Consider the following 18252-nt stretch of genomic DNA (forward strand, 5'->3'; position numbering starts at 1 on the left):
CCTTTATAACATCATTCTAGACATCAGACCTTCCCTGATCCCACTTACCTTTTGTAATGTTTTGCAAGCCTGATTTTATTATTGAGACTGGGGGCCCAGATGTAATTGTATCTGCATCATGTGCTAATTGTTGTTGTTGTTGAATTTTTCTCAGCTTATCTTGCTTTTAACTATTATAAGATGGACAACCATAATAAAGTAAATATTAATGCACGATATTAGTCTAAAACGCAAGGGGCACAAGTCAGAAAAAAAAATCATTGTCTTTCCCAAGTGTTGTTTTCTGATTTGTCCATTTGATATTGTCATATCGAATTATCAATTGTCTCTCAGCACCTTTTTTTTTACATGAAACTTGGCATGCAAAGCAAGGATAAGAAGTGATTGGGGGGCGGGGGGAATGATACCCACCCCTACAATGAATATATTGTCAGAAAATGGAGATATGTCTCATGACATGACTGTGGTGAACTTAAAAAAAAATCCTGACTGAAAGTGATTTGACAGTTTAGAGTTTGTGCTTGTCACCAATTTTTTATTGTAACTGGCAACTTCCACACTTTATAGTAACAGAATGACAGAAAAATAATGTTCACTATATATACAGCATGTACACAGGCATCTTCACCATACACAAGGCTAGTGATCTTGACAATCTCATCTCCACAGTCATCTGTGCACAAAAAGACATCATCCATCAGACATTATGTGAACATTACAGTGAAATGACATTCCAAGTCCAGTGAAAATTCAGCGTAATACAAAACATACCAACTTACTGCAAATGACATCCTTTAAAATAATAATTACTCAGTAGTCATTTAGCTAGAGTCTGAAGCAGAGATGTGTTGTGTAGTTATAAGTCTCTTAAGGGAAGCAACCTCTGCAGACAAATTTGCTATGCCCTGTTTCAAGTACAAGTTTTTGGTCTCAGAAACTTTGTAGGAATTGTCTTTAACATCGAGCTCTGTGGTTTTGCAGTCACCCTGGGTTTTTTCAGTGAGTTCTTTTTGATGGTGCCAGTGTTCTGGTTTCAGAGACCAGTCTTGGATATTAGTCACTTGAATTGAGAAAGGAGTGTGAGTATTATGTGCTAAATTTTGTGCATTATGCTTTTCAAGTTCAAAATGTCTTTTAGATGACATATCAATAGGTGACAGTCGTTTTTGTGTGGCATCGTATTCATTATCCAATGTTTCTACTTTGATTTGCATGGCCTTTGCCTTAATTCTCAGTTTATGAGGAAGTGCAGAAGAGCTTACCTCTGGGACCTTAACTATGGCATTCGTATTTTTAAGTTCAACAGGAGAATGGATTGGACCTTTAGGAACCTGCTGCTCATCTTCTCCATCTGATGACTTTCCCACAACACCCTCATCAGTTTCTGAAGTCCTTGGAGAATTGCTGGAGGATCTGCTGGCTTGCAACAGTGGAGGGGAATGTGAATAGCCATTAAAATGGCTTCCCATGAAGCCTGGATATATTGAAGTTGTAAAGGACCCTCTTTCATCTCGTGAATCTCTTGTATAGTTTTCTAATTCCATAGGTTCCTGCTTTATGAGTTGGAATTTATCATCAGTATTTCTGCAATTGTTTTGTGTGGGGCTTGCTTGAGTGTGCTCTACTGATGACACTTCAGATACATCAGATAAAGAGCTTTGTGGCGAGTGCTTAATGACAGATATACAACTACTGCTTACAATAGTTGGCTCATGTTCATCAATGAAAGCGTTAATGCTTGATTTGGAATTCTGATATTCTTGAAAATAAACAACTGTTGAATTGTTGAGCTTCTGAATCTCTTGGGCATATGCAGAAGAGCTTATTAAACCAAACTTTAACTTCAGTGAAAGTAACTCAGCTTTTAAAGTGGCATTTTCTTCTCCCAGTGCAATTAGCTTGTTCTCTAAAACAAGATCGTTCAGTCGCCGTTTTTCCCTAGATCTTTTGGCAGCTTCATTATTTTTACGCCGTTTTTCCCAGTACATTGCATCTTTCTTTTCATCCGGAATGAATTCCCGCTTTCTTCTGCATGCTGAAGTCTTGTTTTTCGTAACGGCTCCTTCTGCAAGTAACATTTCATCACCAATAGCTAAGTCATCCGATACATCAGTCAGTGTAGAATTAAGAGCCATAATTTTGTCCATGTTGCCACTTGTATCAGCAGATGCCTGTTCTGTTTTAATGGACTGCATTTTTCTTAGCTGCATCAGAAGCAAGTTTCAGTAAATATGTAAATAATAATATGATAAAGTAACTTTTCAGGACTTGTTGAACTGGAACAATTTGATACATACAGTGATTTTAATTCCATAAGTATTATTCTGTTTATTCCATAGTTTCAGGTATCCTGGTGAAATTTTCCTCTGAGCTGATTCATCTGAGAAGCTTCTTTAAAAAATCTGTGGCATACAAAAAAAATAATAATTGTTTAGTTACTAATTTCTCTTTAAAAAAGCATTTGCAACACTTTTAATAATTGTATTTATTTTATGCAATTATCCTTTATTTATCATTTACACAATATTTACGGCTCCCTCATAAACTAACTCAGGGGTTAACTATAATGCGTAAGTAAACAACCCAGTAAAAATCACAATACCCTCAGACCAACATAACATAGTTAAGAAAAATTCTGCCCAGTCACTAAAAACTTAAATGTCTGCTTAAAAAGGAAAGTCTTCTCAGGGTAATTTTTTTTAAAAATGAGCTTTGTGTGTGTGTGTGTGTGTGTGTGTGTGTGTGTGTGTGCTTAATGTGCATATAAAGGGCAGCTCTTTGACTACACAGTTGGGTCTACTACCTTGACTTTTTTAACACCCACACACCTAACCTCATAGATCCCCTTTATATTGAAGTAACTACAGAGAAGGGCTTCCTTCTGATCAGTGGTAGGATTCAAAAAAAATTATTACCGGATCTGTAGGCATGGCTTGGTGGGTGTGGCAGGGAAAATATACTGTAAAATCTCCATTCCCTCCCCACTCCTGGGGGAAGGTTACCACCAGTTCTCCGAACTACTCAAAATTTCTGCTACCGGTTCTCTAGAACTGGTCAGAACCTGCTGAATACCACCTCTGCTTCTGATATGCTTTTGCTTCTCACAGTGACAAAATCTTGAGGAAGTCCTCTCTTGATATTTTTACAATTTTACATTTTACAAAATAGAATTATTTTAGTAAAGTGATCTGTAACATAACCTGGCAATGTGCTTACTAAAGCTTTATATTCATTTATTCATTAGGCGAATGTATAGGGCTACCCAACTTACACATGATGATTCCAGACAGCATACAACATTAAAAACCCACAATCTAAAAACCCTCCCCTTCCCTCATCCCCCCTCTATTTATAGATAGTGCCATATACATTACTTTATCTATAATGTACCTTCCTGTCTTTTTACAGAACGCAGATCAGCTATTAATAACTACATGTTTAAAAACAACTAATTGAAAGACATCATTAAAACTTCATAAACACAAACAGCATCTATCTAGCAAATCATAATTATGTTTCCTGCAACTAAATGAAATCTACTTGTCTAAATATACAGTATATAGTAGATAGAACTATAAATATATGTATTGTGTTGAACAATTTTTAGAAATCCAATAAACCATTAATACCAAGGAGACACACTGCTTGCATTCCTCAGAAGGAATTAAATAAAACCAAACATATCCACACTTATATATATTAAGCAGAATGGGCAACATTTTCTGTCCAGGAGCTGCAACTCACTCCATTCTGGACGGTTGCAAGAACATTTCTGTTTGACATCGATAGAAAGAGCAGGTACACATTTTAAAAACCTACACATTTTGGAAGCTGTGTTCTAAGAAAAAATTCAATTGGCCATCCCACCCTCCCCCATGGTTTATGAACTTTTTGCCAAGAAACAACATTTACTTCTGATTTCTAGCAAAAGCAAACCCAAAAGCAAACAATGGGTTCAACAATGATTGATTCAGTATACTTCTGAGTTATCCGTAAAACTAATAATTTTTTTTTAAGGTACAGATAGTCCTTACTTAACCCTAATTAGGAGTGGAATTGCCAACGCTAAGCAAAGAGGTCATTAGGTGAAATATGTTAATACATCATTGAGCAACAGCAGTTCCAATAGTCTGGTTTCAGTCATTAAGTGAGGACCTCATATGCCACCATAGCCTACCCCCTGCTTTCCTCCCAAGCCACCCCTGGCTGACCTTTGCCCAGCTGAACTTTGTAGCCTTGCAAAGGGCCAGCAGCTATAAGTCTTCTGGAGTCCTTTGGAGTGGTAGTGTAGAAAATACAGACATATGTCATACAGACTGGGATACTGTACTGACATATTGAGGTCATGGCAAAATAGGCCTTCTTCCTCATTGATTATTCTTGATATGGAAGAGTTCTTTGAAGTACCCTGATCTCATGCTTTTAAAGCATTATAGGTTAACATCCTAAACTTAATTCAATGGAAAATCAGCAGCAAGTATAGCTATTTCAACAGAAATTATTATACAGTAATGGTGAGGCATTATACACAACAGTCTAGCTGGTGGTGCTTCCAAAGGCAGCCCTACATATTTTTAGTATTCAGTATGGCGTATTATTCATCCCATTCCAATGCAAATAATGGTTCAATATCATAGCACTGGAGGTATGGAATAGTTAGTAATTTGGAATAAACACAATCTAATAAGCATCATTATGCCAATAAAGAAACATATATTCCACTTCTTTCAAAAACTGAGGTTCCCTTTTGTTGCAATAAATAAACTGAACCAAACGAAGGAAATGGTAAATAAAGTACCATTTCCTCTGACAATTTGAAAAAGCATTCTTGTGGTTTAAATAAGATAAATCTTCTGGTAACAAATTCAATATTTACAGTAACCACAAAGTTAAAGTGGGTTTTTTTTTCCTCACATTGTGTCTTTACAAAGAGTTACTATTTTAAAAATTTACTAAAACGCTGCAAGATTCCATTAGTTTTATACGTGTTCATATGTAATTGGAAAATATGATATGTGTGTACATATACATAAATGACTGAAATGTAATTCCACCTATTATTTTATTTCAAATTCTACCATTTCTTCTATGGTTAATTTCAGTTGTTTATGCAATTTATTTACTACCTCAATCCTCATTGACTGTGTGAATAGTTCAGATATTAAGATAGAAATAAGAATAAAGTTTACATTTAAAAACTTAGATAACAAGTTTAAAAGTAACTACTGTCAATCTATGATCAATCCCCAAATGCCTTCCAGAACAACCAACTTTTTACTACCCAATTATAAATGCTACCTTGCATCTCTTGAAAGATCTTTTTAAAGACAATGAACTACTAAAATTGTTTACAGCATAAGTCATTTTAACAATGTAATAATCAGCAATAACTAGTTTAATATTGAAAAGGGCAACATGAAAACCATGTAAGTTCATAATGCTTCATCCTCACTTTTTACCTATTCAAAACTTTAAAATGATACAGCTTCTGTTGACTTCAAAAATACAATTTCTGAAAGAAGTACATAATCTCCTTCAAGGTAAATTATCTTTGGTTAAGAGGCAAGGAAGGGGAATGCTATGCAATTTACTATTTTTATCCTACTATACCTGGAGTTTGCATCACAATAATGAAACTCAGGTATTCATTTGCAGAAGAACAAAAGGAAGCTTATGAAACAACAGAGCTGCTAGTATTCAACTAAACCTATGCAGTCAGGCTGAAAAAAGACTAAAAGCTTATTTACCTGGTTTAGCCATTAACTACATTAACTCTCACTGTTGAAATGAACAGTGGCATCCTATTTTTAGTCAAATCAATTATTTACCGCTGTCATATATTATAATTTCTTAGGGAAATGGTTGGTTCAAAAGTATGAAATTATAAACAAATATAAATTTGCAATGATACAACTGCAGTTGATTATGCTTGATTCTAAAGCATGCAATGATGCTTTGTGTTACTTTCTAGTTAAAAATTTATAGACTAGAATTGATATTATTCTAAAACAACAATCAGAGCGTTAAAGACCAACAGTAATACCAGACTGTAATACCGGAAGTGACGAAATGGTCCTATAATTTGGCCTGGGAAGCCTTGCAGAGGCTTTTTCCAAGCCTCTGGGAGGCCGAAAAAAGGCCTCAAACCAACCGAAAAAGGCCTCAAACCAACAACAAAAAAATCAGCTGTGAGGCGCAGTGCAGGTAAGCGGGTGGGGGGGGTGTGAGGATTGCGCGGGCATGCACAGGGGGCATGGGGAGGGGACACGTACATTGCATTCTGGGTACTGCCACGCGAGTATGGGCGTGCCAGCGCACTCACAATTTTTGGCACAGGAGCCCAAAAAGGGTTAGCCATCACTGCCCTAATCACTTCTAGATTTGACTAGTGCCGTGCACTCTGCACGGGGTAACCCTTAAGAATATTCAGAAACTCCAGCTGGTTCAGAATGCAGCGGTATAGGCATGCTGCTAAAACAGTGTTTAATAAGTACTGCATTAGTTGCTAGTTTGCTTCTGGTCCAAATCAAGCTGCTGTTTTTAATCCTTAAAGCCCTTAACGATATGGTATAAGACTATCTGAGGACTGCCTCTTCCCAATTACATCAGCCCACCTCATATGTTCTTGCAGAAAAGGCATGCTGCAGGTGTAATCAGCTAGAGATCTACATTTGGTGGGGTCCAGAAAAGTCTTTGGTGTGTTTCACATCCTTGTCATCAAAATTTGATTGGCCTCATTCCTTCCGATATTCCGAAAGGCCTTCAAGATCTGGTTGTATTATCAGTTTTGGGGCTCCCAATGTGATTTGTTTAGATGGCTCCACTGTTGAAGGGGGCATTTTTAAATTCTCTCTTAACTATGGTTTGTATTTATTACTGGCTTTTAGATTTACTCTTTTTATATTTTTGTTTTTAATCTATTGTTGTGTCTATCTCTCTTCGATGAGATGGCTATATAAATTTTATAATAAATACATACTATTTATCATTAGATGAAGAGCCATGTTTTTGTGAGATGAATGATCATATAAATAATTAAATAAGGCTGAAATGAAAAAAAAATGGCACAGGTTTACATTAAAAGGTAAAGATTTCCTTCTAGGGAACCGACTCTTTACGTTTCCGGCTCTAGGGAGTGGTGCTCATCTCCATTACAAAGCCGAAGGGCCAGCACTGTCTAAAGACATCTCTGTGGTCATGTGTCCAGCATGACTAAATGCCGAAGCCACATGGAACGCTGATACCTTCCCACCTAAGTGGTCCCTATTTTTCTACTTGCTTTTTTACATGTTTTTGAACTGCTAGGTTGGCAGAAGCTGGGACAAGTAACGGGAGCTCACTCCATTACCCTGTGCTAGGTATTTGAATCGCCGAACTGCCGACCTTTCTGATCGACAAGTTCAGCGTCTTAGCCATTGAGCCACTGCATCCCAGTTTACATTAACAAGCAAATAATCAAGAAGAAAACTGTTTCCAGTCTTTAAGAATAAGGTTTCGTGAAATTTTGCAGTACAGGCTTTGTTTTACTCAAACAGATAGCTATAATCTATTTTACTACTTAGTTATTAAGAGTTCTCCTTAAAAAGTAACCAACACAAATTATAATGCTGCTGCAACTCAATAACCAGGTTTTCTGGGAGTACGCACCGTCTAATTCATTGAAAGTTATCTTTTAGTAATGTGATTGGACTGAAAGGTATCATTTCATTCGTCCAACCTATGGCATCAGCAACATTTAACTTGTCCTTCAATTCACTGGCACTAACTCATTTCCAATCTGCTCTGAAATGTTGAATAAGCCTCCATCATGAATTTCAGCTATTGTATAACATAAGTACAATAAAAAATCTTGTGTGAATGGTAGCATGCTCAATTAATATGGGGCATTTTACACTGGCAGCTAAGGTTAGTAAGTTCACCTTTGATTTTTCCTTCTTCAATTGAAAAATCTTCAGCTTATAATTCTGTACATAGAAATAGATTCTATTCAGCTTTAAAAAAATTATCCCCAGAGTAGAAATGTATAAGATTGTGCCAACTATCTACATAGATATGTATGCATTAATTTAGAAAACTCCATCATAATTAATCTAAAGTGAATGTACAAGTAATGTCAGATCTTTAAAAACAAAAGCAAAAGAAAAGAAACACAAATACATCACTATGCAAAGTTCAGTATTTCTTTAAAAGGCAAAGTTATATAATTTATGGAATTAGGATTAGAATAAATATTATTTTCTTTACACATGCACTAATATCACTGTTTTTCTGTGTTATTTTCCAATATTCATAATTATTTAATTATACATAGAATTATATAAAATATCCTTTACAAAACTTTTTTAAAATGTTCAATAATAAACACTTCTTTTCCCTTTGCCTTCCCTGTCTCAAGAATAGGCAAAAGGATAGTAAGAGTTCTGAATCTGATCTATGAATACATTTTATTACGTTTCACTAACAGTGACTACTTAATTTATTTAAATACATTTCTGTCAAGACTATGATTACACAACTATATCAGACACTTATCCCATAATTTCAGTTGATTCTATGCTTATATAAAAACAGCAACTGGTAAATGATTTCTAAACGTACTAATAAATGATATGTACAAGTAACAATTGGTGAATGCTAATCACTCTTAATTAAATGGTAAGCATGCTCTTGAGCTGAACACGATCTTTGGTGACTGCAACTATGAAGTTTTATTGGCCTTGTTACAGAAATAGTTTGCCTCTGATTTTTCCAGAATGCTTTTCCAAATTCTCAGTCTAACTAGTGGCCTTGGAGTTACCAAGTAGTTCTCAGTCTAATTACTAAACAAGCCCAACTTGCTTACCTTCCAAGATCTGGCACAGACCAAACAATTACATCTGTTTCAGTGTTGCTATAGAGTCGACAAAGCTGAATGTCTTCCTTAGTGAACATATAAACATGGTTTATGACAAGCCTGTAATAAGACAGAGGCATCCATTTTTTGTTCAATTTAAATATGTATGGTGAGTCTGTTTTGAGAACTTCCTGTGACAAACAACTCTATTATTACTAGTTTTTATTTATTTTACTAATCACACCTATATAGCCACCTGTCTTTGTGAAAGGGATTTATTACATATTTAGCTTGCAAAAAAGTGCATATCTTTTTAACAACTTAAAATAATGCAATCTCCTGAAGACTATTTTGGTTATTGGTAGCACAAACACATATCAGCATTTTTTTAATCTACTGATCTGATCTATAAAATGGAATAAGGCAAGGGACAAATCTGGCTGATTCAATGTTATTTCTAGTCCGTCTATTTGGGATGACCTACAAAATGCATCTTCCAGTTTTAAGACATCAGGTCTATGAACTTTTGTGAGAACAGCAATGTCTCTAAGCAGAAATCTTAATTTCCTCAATATTAATGAAGTTAATTTGTGATAACAATACAGTGGGAAAATCATATTTAACAATATTTCTATATTGAATAATAAGAGTAAAACACACAATAGTTACTAATGAAAGCCATTAAAACAAAACTTCAGGAAGCTATCTATGCTACCCTACACTGTATACAGATTGCTATTTATGGAAAACAATGAATTTAGACAGCACTTGTAGCTTTGAAAAGTAAATAATTATTTACAGTAAATGAAAAACTTTTTCTAATGGTACATTGCTTTTAAATGGACCTGAAATTGATTGAGCTTGTCTGAAAAGAATTCATTCTGAGTTAATACACTTTCTGTTTTAAAAGTTATTTTAGTATAGATGAGACATACATCCTAACAGAAATCACACAAAAGTTTACACATTATTAGTCTCAGCAGTATGAAGTCACACTTTGGCATACTTGTTTCTCTTTGTCATGGTCGAGATTAAAGTCCTGTCCAGATATGGAAAGTAAGTCTGATTACAGATAACAGTGAGAAAAAATGATAAAGTAACATAATCTATATGGTTGTTACTTAAAATTCTCCAGAAATAATTCTCTTATGCAGCTTGAGGCTATAAAGACTAAAAAAACTGTACATTAAGTAAGAATGTATTCTAGTTTTAATAACAATGAACTTGTAGCATGAAAACTCCTTTAATTTAAAGAATACTATAAAACTGTATATAAAGGTCAGATCAAAGTTCTGTTGCACAATAGCTATATTAGCATAAATATATTGTCAATTTGGTCAATTACCAATACCACAACAGTTTAGAAAAAGAAAATTTCTGACTTTATATTTAATTTCTGACTTTATATTTAATTCCTTTTTATAAGCATTAATATATATATAATATAGTTTTTTAGATATTCTGAATCTGATGAAACCTAGCTTCCTAATAAATCAGGGATCCCCAACCTTTTCGGCGCGCTGCCCGGTTCCGACATCAGCTGGGCGCGCGGCCAGTCCGGCGTCAACTGGGCGCCGCCATCTTTTATGACGAACGGCGCTTCGGTGACGTCACGGAAGCGCTGTTTCGTCATAAAAGATGGGGGCGCCAGCGCTTCTGGTGAGCTTTTCGGTAGAAATGGCTTTCTACCCGGAAAAGCTCACCGAGCTGGCGCCGCCATCTTTTATGACGAAACAGCGCTTCCGGTGAGCTTTCTACCCGGAAGCGCTTTTTACCAAAAAGATGGCGGCGCCCAGCAACCAGCGGCCCGGTAAGGGTTGTTCCGCGACCCCCGGTCCGCGGACCGGCGGTTGGGGACCCCTGGAATAAATGATAGCCATCCATTTACTCGGAGCCAAGCTGCACTAGAAGCCTCCAATACAGGAACACAACGTTGCTAGCCAATCAAGACAAAAAAAGCCACAAAACAGACAGAAGATATTAGAAACACCAATCAAGCAGAACACATAAAATTCCAAGACCAATAAACACAGACCAAGACTCCCAACCAATCAGGATGAAGAAAAAAAACCATTCTAACACACCAGTAGGCTAGCCCCAAATTTAAAACTGAAACGGCTGTGAAAGTCTGACTCACAGATGAACACAATACAGAAGCTTGATGATGGCAGATGAGATTCTGCTGAAACGTTGCTACAACTCAAAAGCACAACTATAATGACGTGGGAAAATACCCAAACAAAGCTGAACACCATAGATAGATAGATAGATAGATAGATAGATAGATAGATAGATAGATAGATAGATAGATACCGTGTTTCTCATATAATAAGGCCGCGTCTTATTTTTTTTTGAGCCCCGAAAAAATGGCTAGGTCGTCTTTTCGGGGGTGACTTAATTCCCCCCGCTTGCATCTTCGGGTGGGCAGTGACAGCTTGGATGTTGACCTCGGCATTGGTGGGGCACTTCGTATAGGGGTCAACGCAGGCAGCACCATATCCAGGGTGTGCAACAAAAGTACTTCCTAACGGCAAGCCCCTCCACCATTCCCCCCCATTTCGCATGTTTTAATATAGGCTTTAATTTGGGGGGAGGGGCTTAATTTCATTTCATGCCTATAAAACATGCTGGGACTTCCTATTGGGGGAGGCCGTATTGTTGGAGAAACAGGGTAGATATAGATATAGTTATATATAACTATAACTTTTGTGTGTGTCTGTGTGTGTACATAACAGTACTATAACTTCTTCACAAACTCATTATCGTAGAAGAAAACACAAATGTAAAACAAAACTAAATAGCCTCAGTAAACCCCACTGACTGAAATATAGTTAAGCATATTGAACAAATCCTCAGAAACACCATGATGCTCATGCATATCAGTAAATTAATTGTATAAGTAGAAACTAGTTGAAAGAAATTATTTTACAAAAGATGGTACTAATGTAAGCCTTTTTTATGTTTAAATGATATATCTCCTTGTTTTGTTTTGGATTGTAGAATTATATTTATTTTAATGCCTAAAATCTGACATCATGAAATATGATGTTGAACTATTATAATTAAGTAAATTTTCTATGGGGACAATTGTTTTAATTTTTATACAAAATACATGGGCACATTCTTCACATTCAACTTCGGTGTCATTATTCTCATTTTACACTTTCAAATCCAAAGTCCTTTATTTCAATTTTCTATTTAATTTTATGTTACGTTGCTACACTACCATACACTTTATACATTGTCCCAAACAAACCATGTCAATCAGCAAGTCAGGCAATTGATTTTGCTGACTCAATGAAGTACAATAGCATTTATTTTTTCCTGTCCATATGTGGGACTACAATTGCTATGTGCTAACCATGTTAGGCAATAATAAGGTTTACTTCATGTAGATATATGTAGGATTGTGCAGTCAGTTATGACTAAGAAGTATATTTAACTGCATAACCTATTCAATAAGCATAACCCATAGTGCTAGACAGGTCAATGATTAGGATTTGTTTATACATATTTTGTCAAGTGGTAGTACAGTAGGATGACCAATTCCATCTGATATTCCTTTGGGTTGATTCTAAATTACATAATAAAATTGAGCAACTTTGATGGGAGATTGTTTTTGATTAGTTAGTCCTTCATAAGAAAGCTGGGCAATATAAGACATTTCCAAAGAGGGAACTATAATTTTGTACCTACCAGTATTATCTGTGGATTAAAAAAAATAAAAATAAAATATTATAACGAAGAATTCCTATGATCTGAAAACATTCAAGAAGCACTAGGATGTATTCTACCATTTATTTGTCAAAGTCTATGCAGGTGGGAAAGAACTGCTCATATGCTCCCTCCTCTCCACCCAAAGTATTTATGGCACATTTGGGCTCTAAGTTCCTTTTGTCTATGGTCATGGTATTTTTTTGCTGAACTATACTGCTTTTGTAAGAGCCCATGAAGTATTAATTATAAGCTAAAGCTTTCTTGCTCCAAGAGAAGGAAACCCACATGATATAGTTTGCTAACTATGGAAGTTCCATATTTTTGTACATATTTGAAGTACAACCTATGTGAGAGTTTATTCTACCATATTTTTGCTTACATGATTTATATAGCAACCAATCTCACTTTTATGTGACTTTAGACGGTGTACAATAAAACAAAAAAAATTGTAAAATATACAATAGAAAAAATAGCAGTTCGGCGTATTCTAACCAATCATCCACACAACCAGCAGATGGGCTCACATCACACACATCACATGCTCAGGCCTGGTCACAAAGTCAAGGTTTTCAGGCCATTGAAAGACTAACAGGGCCAGAACAAAACTTGTGCACGTGCCATGGCGGAAAAGGTTCTCCCTTTGGGCACTGCCAGCTGACATTCCCTAGCCAACAGTGCCCACAGAGCATGGCCTCAGCCAGTTCTGGTAGACCAGGTAGGAACAATTGGGGAGACAGCAATTATTTGAAAAATTAACAAACGAACATTAATCACGATACTGAGAAATTTATATTTTTACAATTCCAAAACATTGAAAGAGTTTGTCCTAAAAGCTTAATTAACGTTTAATCTAGATTGGGATTCACACATGTACAATCAAGTGGTACACATGAAGATATCTTCTCATTTTCAATGATCAGTGGATCAGCTAAAACATATCAAAGGCAAATATTTCTATATCTGTAATATGCAATATCTACGGTAGTAGCACTACCAGATTTTGACAAAACTAGGAAATTCAATATTAAACAATTGCCAGAACTCTATATAATAAGATCCAGGAAAGTTGATCAGCAGAATGGAAGCTAATCTAAATTTCCTGGAGTGTAGGCATCACCCATCCAGCAAACAGGACTTGTGATCCCACACAAATTTTAGCAAGTGGAAGAAACTGATGTACAAAATAGGCTTGCAGCTTGATTTACTTCTGAACAAAAATAAACTAGCTGGGAAACCTTATTTTCCTTGTAGATAATATTAGGTGGAAGGCAACTAACTCATTATTAACAAAAGAAAAAAAAAATCCTAGTATGTTTGTACATCCTGCCCCTGGAAAGAGAAAATAGAGAAAATAACTAAAATTGGTGGTGATTTATTCGATTCTGGAAATGCCAGTTGTACTTTCCTTTCGTCACTGACCAAGCAATGGATATCGCAGACTTTTTAAAACCTTGCTTCGCAGCACCGAACATGCAAAGTCCTAGCTCAGCCCACCCTTCACCCAAATTATTTCCCCAGACTTCTCCAACTTGGAGATTTCCAAATGTATTGGACTTCAGGCAAATCGGCGGAATGCCTGGGCGAGATTCCGGCAAGGTGAGGCACAAAGGGGCAGGGGTCCCTCAGGCCGCCGGCTGGGGAGGGAAAGCGCTCTCTCTCGGCTGGCTTAACCCAGTTCCATTTCCAAGGCAAGAAGGAGCCGGGAGAGGGAGGCAGGGAGGAGCTCGCCGCCCTCCCGCCCCTGCCTCCCATCCCCGCGTTGAACAGCGCGAGTACACACACTACGTGACTGGAGACGCATCCCTCCCTCCGGCCAGCTTGTTCTGCTCTCGCTCCGCCAGTACAAAACAACTGTTATCCCTGCTTTATTTACTCCTGCCCGAGCCAGCCGGGCTCGCGCTCTCCTCCCCCGCCCCGCCTTCGCCTCACTGGAGCGCTGCCTGCCGCCTTTCCCGCCCCCCGCCCTCCGCAGAACAAAGGAATGCGAGGCGCCGAGGCAGCGCCCTCCAGCCAGGCCCTTCCAGCGCGCGTTTCTCGCCCAGTCATAACAACCAACGCCTAAGGGCTGCTGCGAGTCCTCCGGTTCGCTCTCCAGTTGCCGCCGTGGCCCTCCGCCCCGGGGACGCTCGCCCAGGGCACCCCCTTCCGGCACCCAGGAAGAGTGGCCCCAGCCCGGCGCCGCCTCGCTCCTCCTTTCTTCACTAGCCCGCATGGCGAGGCCAGAGCGGACACGAATGACCAGAGCAGCCCCGTTTGAAAAAACCGGGGAGAAAGCTGTGAATGTCGGCAACGCCTCCTCGTCCCCTTCACTCTCGCGCGCTGGAAGAGCCAGCAGGAACATTTTCAAAGGGGGTTACAATTTGATTCCAGGCCCCCCGCCCTCAATAGTTCAGGGTTCGTAAGGAATGGGCCGTTTTTCAATGTAATCGCTGCAAAAAGTGGGGGACCCTCTGCCCCCCACCCCCCGCCGCCGCCAAAGAAAAACTGGGGGCAGATTGTGCGAGAGCATCTTACGTTGCGCTTTGCACGGCAGGCTTCTGACCAAGTGACATAGATCACAGCAGGCAGAAGCTAACGGCTGCCCCCTCGTCTCCCGTGTCAGCACGGATCTCGTTTCTTCAATACAATCTGCAGGGGGCAATGAGATACTAGACACTCACTTTTCCCGAAACACGTAATGATCTCCTAATAGGTCTGTTTTTGTCGGGGGAGGTTGGCGGGGGTGGGTGGATGAGAGATCATGCACGAAAACCGACACCTACCAAGCCACTTGACGTCTGTGCGAGATGCCTTCCTAAAAATACCAGCCTTATCAGAACGTCTCCGAAGGCGTGGAGTTCAAAACGCGAGCAAATGTCCTTGAACGCCTATTTGCACAGTTCTGGAGAAAAGACCAGAAATAGCCCAGGAAGCTACAATTGCTTCAATGTGATGGAGCTAAATATAGTCGTGCTCAATTCTCATTTTAAGGGACGTGGCACATATTCAACAAGCCGAGTTGTCGCTCCATTTAACCACCGATTTACTTTTCCAGAGGGGCGAGGCGGGTTTTGGGGCTGGGAAGGAGGCATTTGGACATCTCTTAGTCTAACGCTTTCTTTTTAAAAAAAAAAAAAAATCGGGGTGAATTGCTGTAGTTCCTTCGCGGGAAGATTTATAAAATCACGTAATTACCTTCCCAGCCTCACTGCCAGCAAATTTTATGGTTACATAATGCAACGTTTCCAGGAACGATCAAAGAAATGCATTGCTAGAAAACCAGTTGCCAGTAGAGAGCAAACGGCAGCAAATACGCACACAAGCTTAAAAAAGAAGTGCTTAGAAGACAACCGTTTGTTACGCGTTTTACAGTTGTTTTAAACTGAATTCTGGAACGTAAGGACTTTTCTTTGAAAAGGATTCTAGAGGATAACAGTGGACACTTGCTTGAAAGTTTCTGTATCGTTTCTCAAAACACATTTTCTGTAAAAGATCCAGAAGAGATGAAATGTGTAACGAGACACAGAATTCCACAGCGCTAAGCGAAAATTCTCCAAGCACTGCACGTTCTCGCCCCTATATTAGTGCTTGCCAGTAGTTCACCATGGACGGATTATGCAATGTATGAAATAACAAGTCGCACCAACCTCCCCTCTGGCTGTTTAAGACATTCATACAGCTAAAACGTGCGCCTAGAAAAGAAGTCCAATAAAACAGCGGCAGCTTGCAGAGAGGTATTTTTCTTACCCCATCCCCGACAAGCAGCTCATTCGCATTCAATTCTTTCCCTAACCCTGTTCAAACAAGGAACCTTCTTCTCCAGCTCTGCCGCGATTGCTCAGTAGCAGCCGGCCTTAAGCTTGCCTAACCTCTTCGCTCCTCCAAACCACCAATTTATCTCATCCAAGAGCTACATTACGCAACAACTAAGACCGCCGCGGAGCAAAGAACAAGCGACAAAGCCCTGCGGGCCAGAAAGTCACGCTCCAGGTCGGGGAGCGTGAACCCACCCAGGGGCGCCTACAAGGATCTTAAGGCGGCGAAGTCCCGCGCTGGCATGCCAAAGGCTGGTAAAAAAAAAGTTGTTCGACAGCCATCGAGGCAGATGCGCACAAAGCGGCGCTGGCCATTGCCTTACCGATAAGCGACAGGCACGTGTTCAGTCCGAGCTCGGCTGGAAGGTCCAAGCACACTAAGTGTCCCAGTGAAAGAAGACTGGCTCGTAGGGAAATATGGCAAATGCACTCCGAGGGAAGGTTTTAGTGATAGAGGATGGAAGATGACAGATAGATAGACAGACAGACAGGTAGGTAGGTAGGTATACAGACAGACGGATAGATAGGTAGGTAGGTAGGTAAGCAAGTAAGTACCTACACATCTATATTTTAGCGGTCTCCTTTAACGCGGTGGGACAGTTTCCCAGAAGCTCCCTTTGGCATCTGCCCGCGTTCTTCACAAGTTGCCGCTTTGGGAGGCGAGCGGGCTGACTCAGTGCCCGGCCGCTGGGGCTGGAGAGGCTCAGGAGAGACTTTCTGGAAGACCCCCTGATCAATGGGAGCGCCGCTGCCTCTGCTGGAAGCAGTCAGAAGCAGTTCCCGGGTGAGGTGGAGGAGGAGCGCGAGCGAGCGAGTACGTCAGGGAGCGGTAACTAGGTCTTCTTGCCGACTCCGCGAACGCCAACGCCGCCGCCGCCGCCGCTAGAGCGAGAGAGAGAGATCTGTGTTAGTAGGTCAATACTGTACACTCTTCACAACGTACGAATTCTCCTGCCAGCCTTTGCAATGACGGGCGGTTGCGTGGTGCCAATCAGAGCTCGGCGCTTCTCGGGGAGCAGCCAATGGAGGCCTCCCGCAGGGCAGGACCAGACTTGAATCGAAGCCCGCTGCCCCCCGCCCCCGCCTCCCCCTCCCCTCCCTTTTTACACTTTCTCCGCCCTGTTGGAGCGGTGTGTGGGGTACAGTAAGATGTGTGCGCTTGGATATTGCATAACTCGGCGAAGCGGAGGGGGGCCGAAGGAGGAAGAAAGGGAAGGCAGCTGACATTTACGTAATTGCCCAATGGTGAGCCAGAGAGAGCGGGGCCGAGGCGGAGAGTCAGCCTCCCTCTTTCTTCCCTGCTCCCAGACTGTTCCAAAACACGCCGGGCGATGTGTAGTCGTATTGTAGACCTGACATCACAGGGGAGCGGGGGAGCGGGTTTGAACGGGAGCTGAAAATATCCCAGGCGGCCGCTCGCGCCTCTCTGGTCTCGCTCCCGCCTCTAAATGCGAGCTGAGAATAATACACTGGTGCAGTTGTGAGGCGCCTTCATCTGCTGCATAAACACGCATCTCTCTCTCACACACACACACACGCACACCACAGGTACACGGACACACACACAGACACAAAGGGTCCGTGTTTATGGAAGGTGGTAATGCGTTTGTAAAAAGGAGGGGATTGTATTTTTAGACCTTGAAGGTGGAGGAAAAACTGCAAGGAACTAACGCAGAACGAGTGGGAAGCTTGTTTGCAATGGGCAATCGTGGGTATGGCGGTCGAGGCAGCCTGGGTGTGTCTTTCGTGTGAGAGAACCTGCTTGGTTTCGCACGGTGGGGATTCAGAGTTCGCCTCGGAACAGAGACTATATATAAACAAGAATGAGACGTGGGCTTATTTTTTCCCCCCCTGTCAAACTTGACGGCAGAAATAAAATGGCATGTAGTCCTCGACTTACGACCACAA

At 40.0% G+C, this 18252-nt stretch overlaps 1 protein-coding gene across 4 annotated transcripts; it reads right to left on the reverse strand.

Annotated features, from left to right (window-relative positions):
- Positions 1-514: 514 nt before the first annotated feature.
- Positions 515-17410, reverse strand: NFIL3 (nuclear factor, interleukin 3 regulated). Of its 4 annotated transcripts, none has more exons than XM_087957985.1 (2): positions 16904-17410; positions 515-2402 (listed from the first exon to the last, which is right to left on the reverse strand). In XM_087957985.1, the coding sequence occupies exon 2, from the start codon at positions 2208-2210 to the stop codon at positions 822-824; it is 1389 nt and encodes a 462-aa protein (XP_087814111.1). In that variant the 5' UTR covers positions 2211-2402; positions 16904-17410; the 3' UTR covers positions 515-821. The 4 variants fall into 4 exon arrangements, with proteins under 4 accessions (XP_087814111.1, XP_026529814.1, XP_087814110.1 ...); XM_026674029.2 differs by having other exon boundaries at positions 16900-17282; XM_087957984.1 differs by lacking the exon at positions 16904-17410 and adding an exon at positions 15065-15190.
- Positions 17411-18252: the final 842 nt, after the last annotated feature.

This window comes from Notechis scutatus, chromosome 2 (genome assembly GCF_049901735.1).
Source record: "Notechis scutatus isolate UNSWTSFEM ecotype Mainland chromosome 2, rNotScu1.2, whole genome shotgun sequence".
NCBI lineage: Eukaryota > Metazoa > Chordata > Lepidosauria > Squamata > Elapidae > Notechis > Notechis scutatus.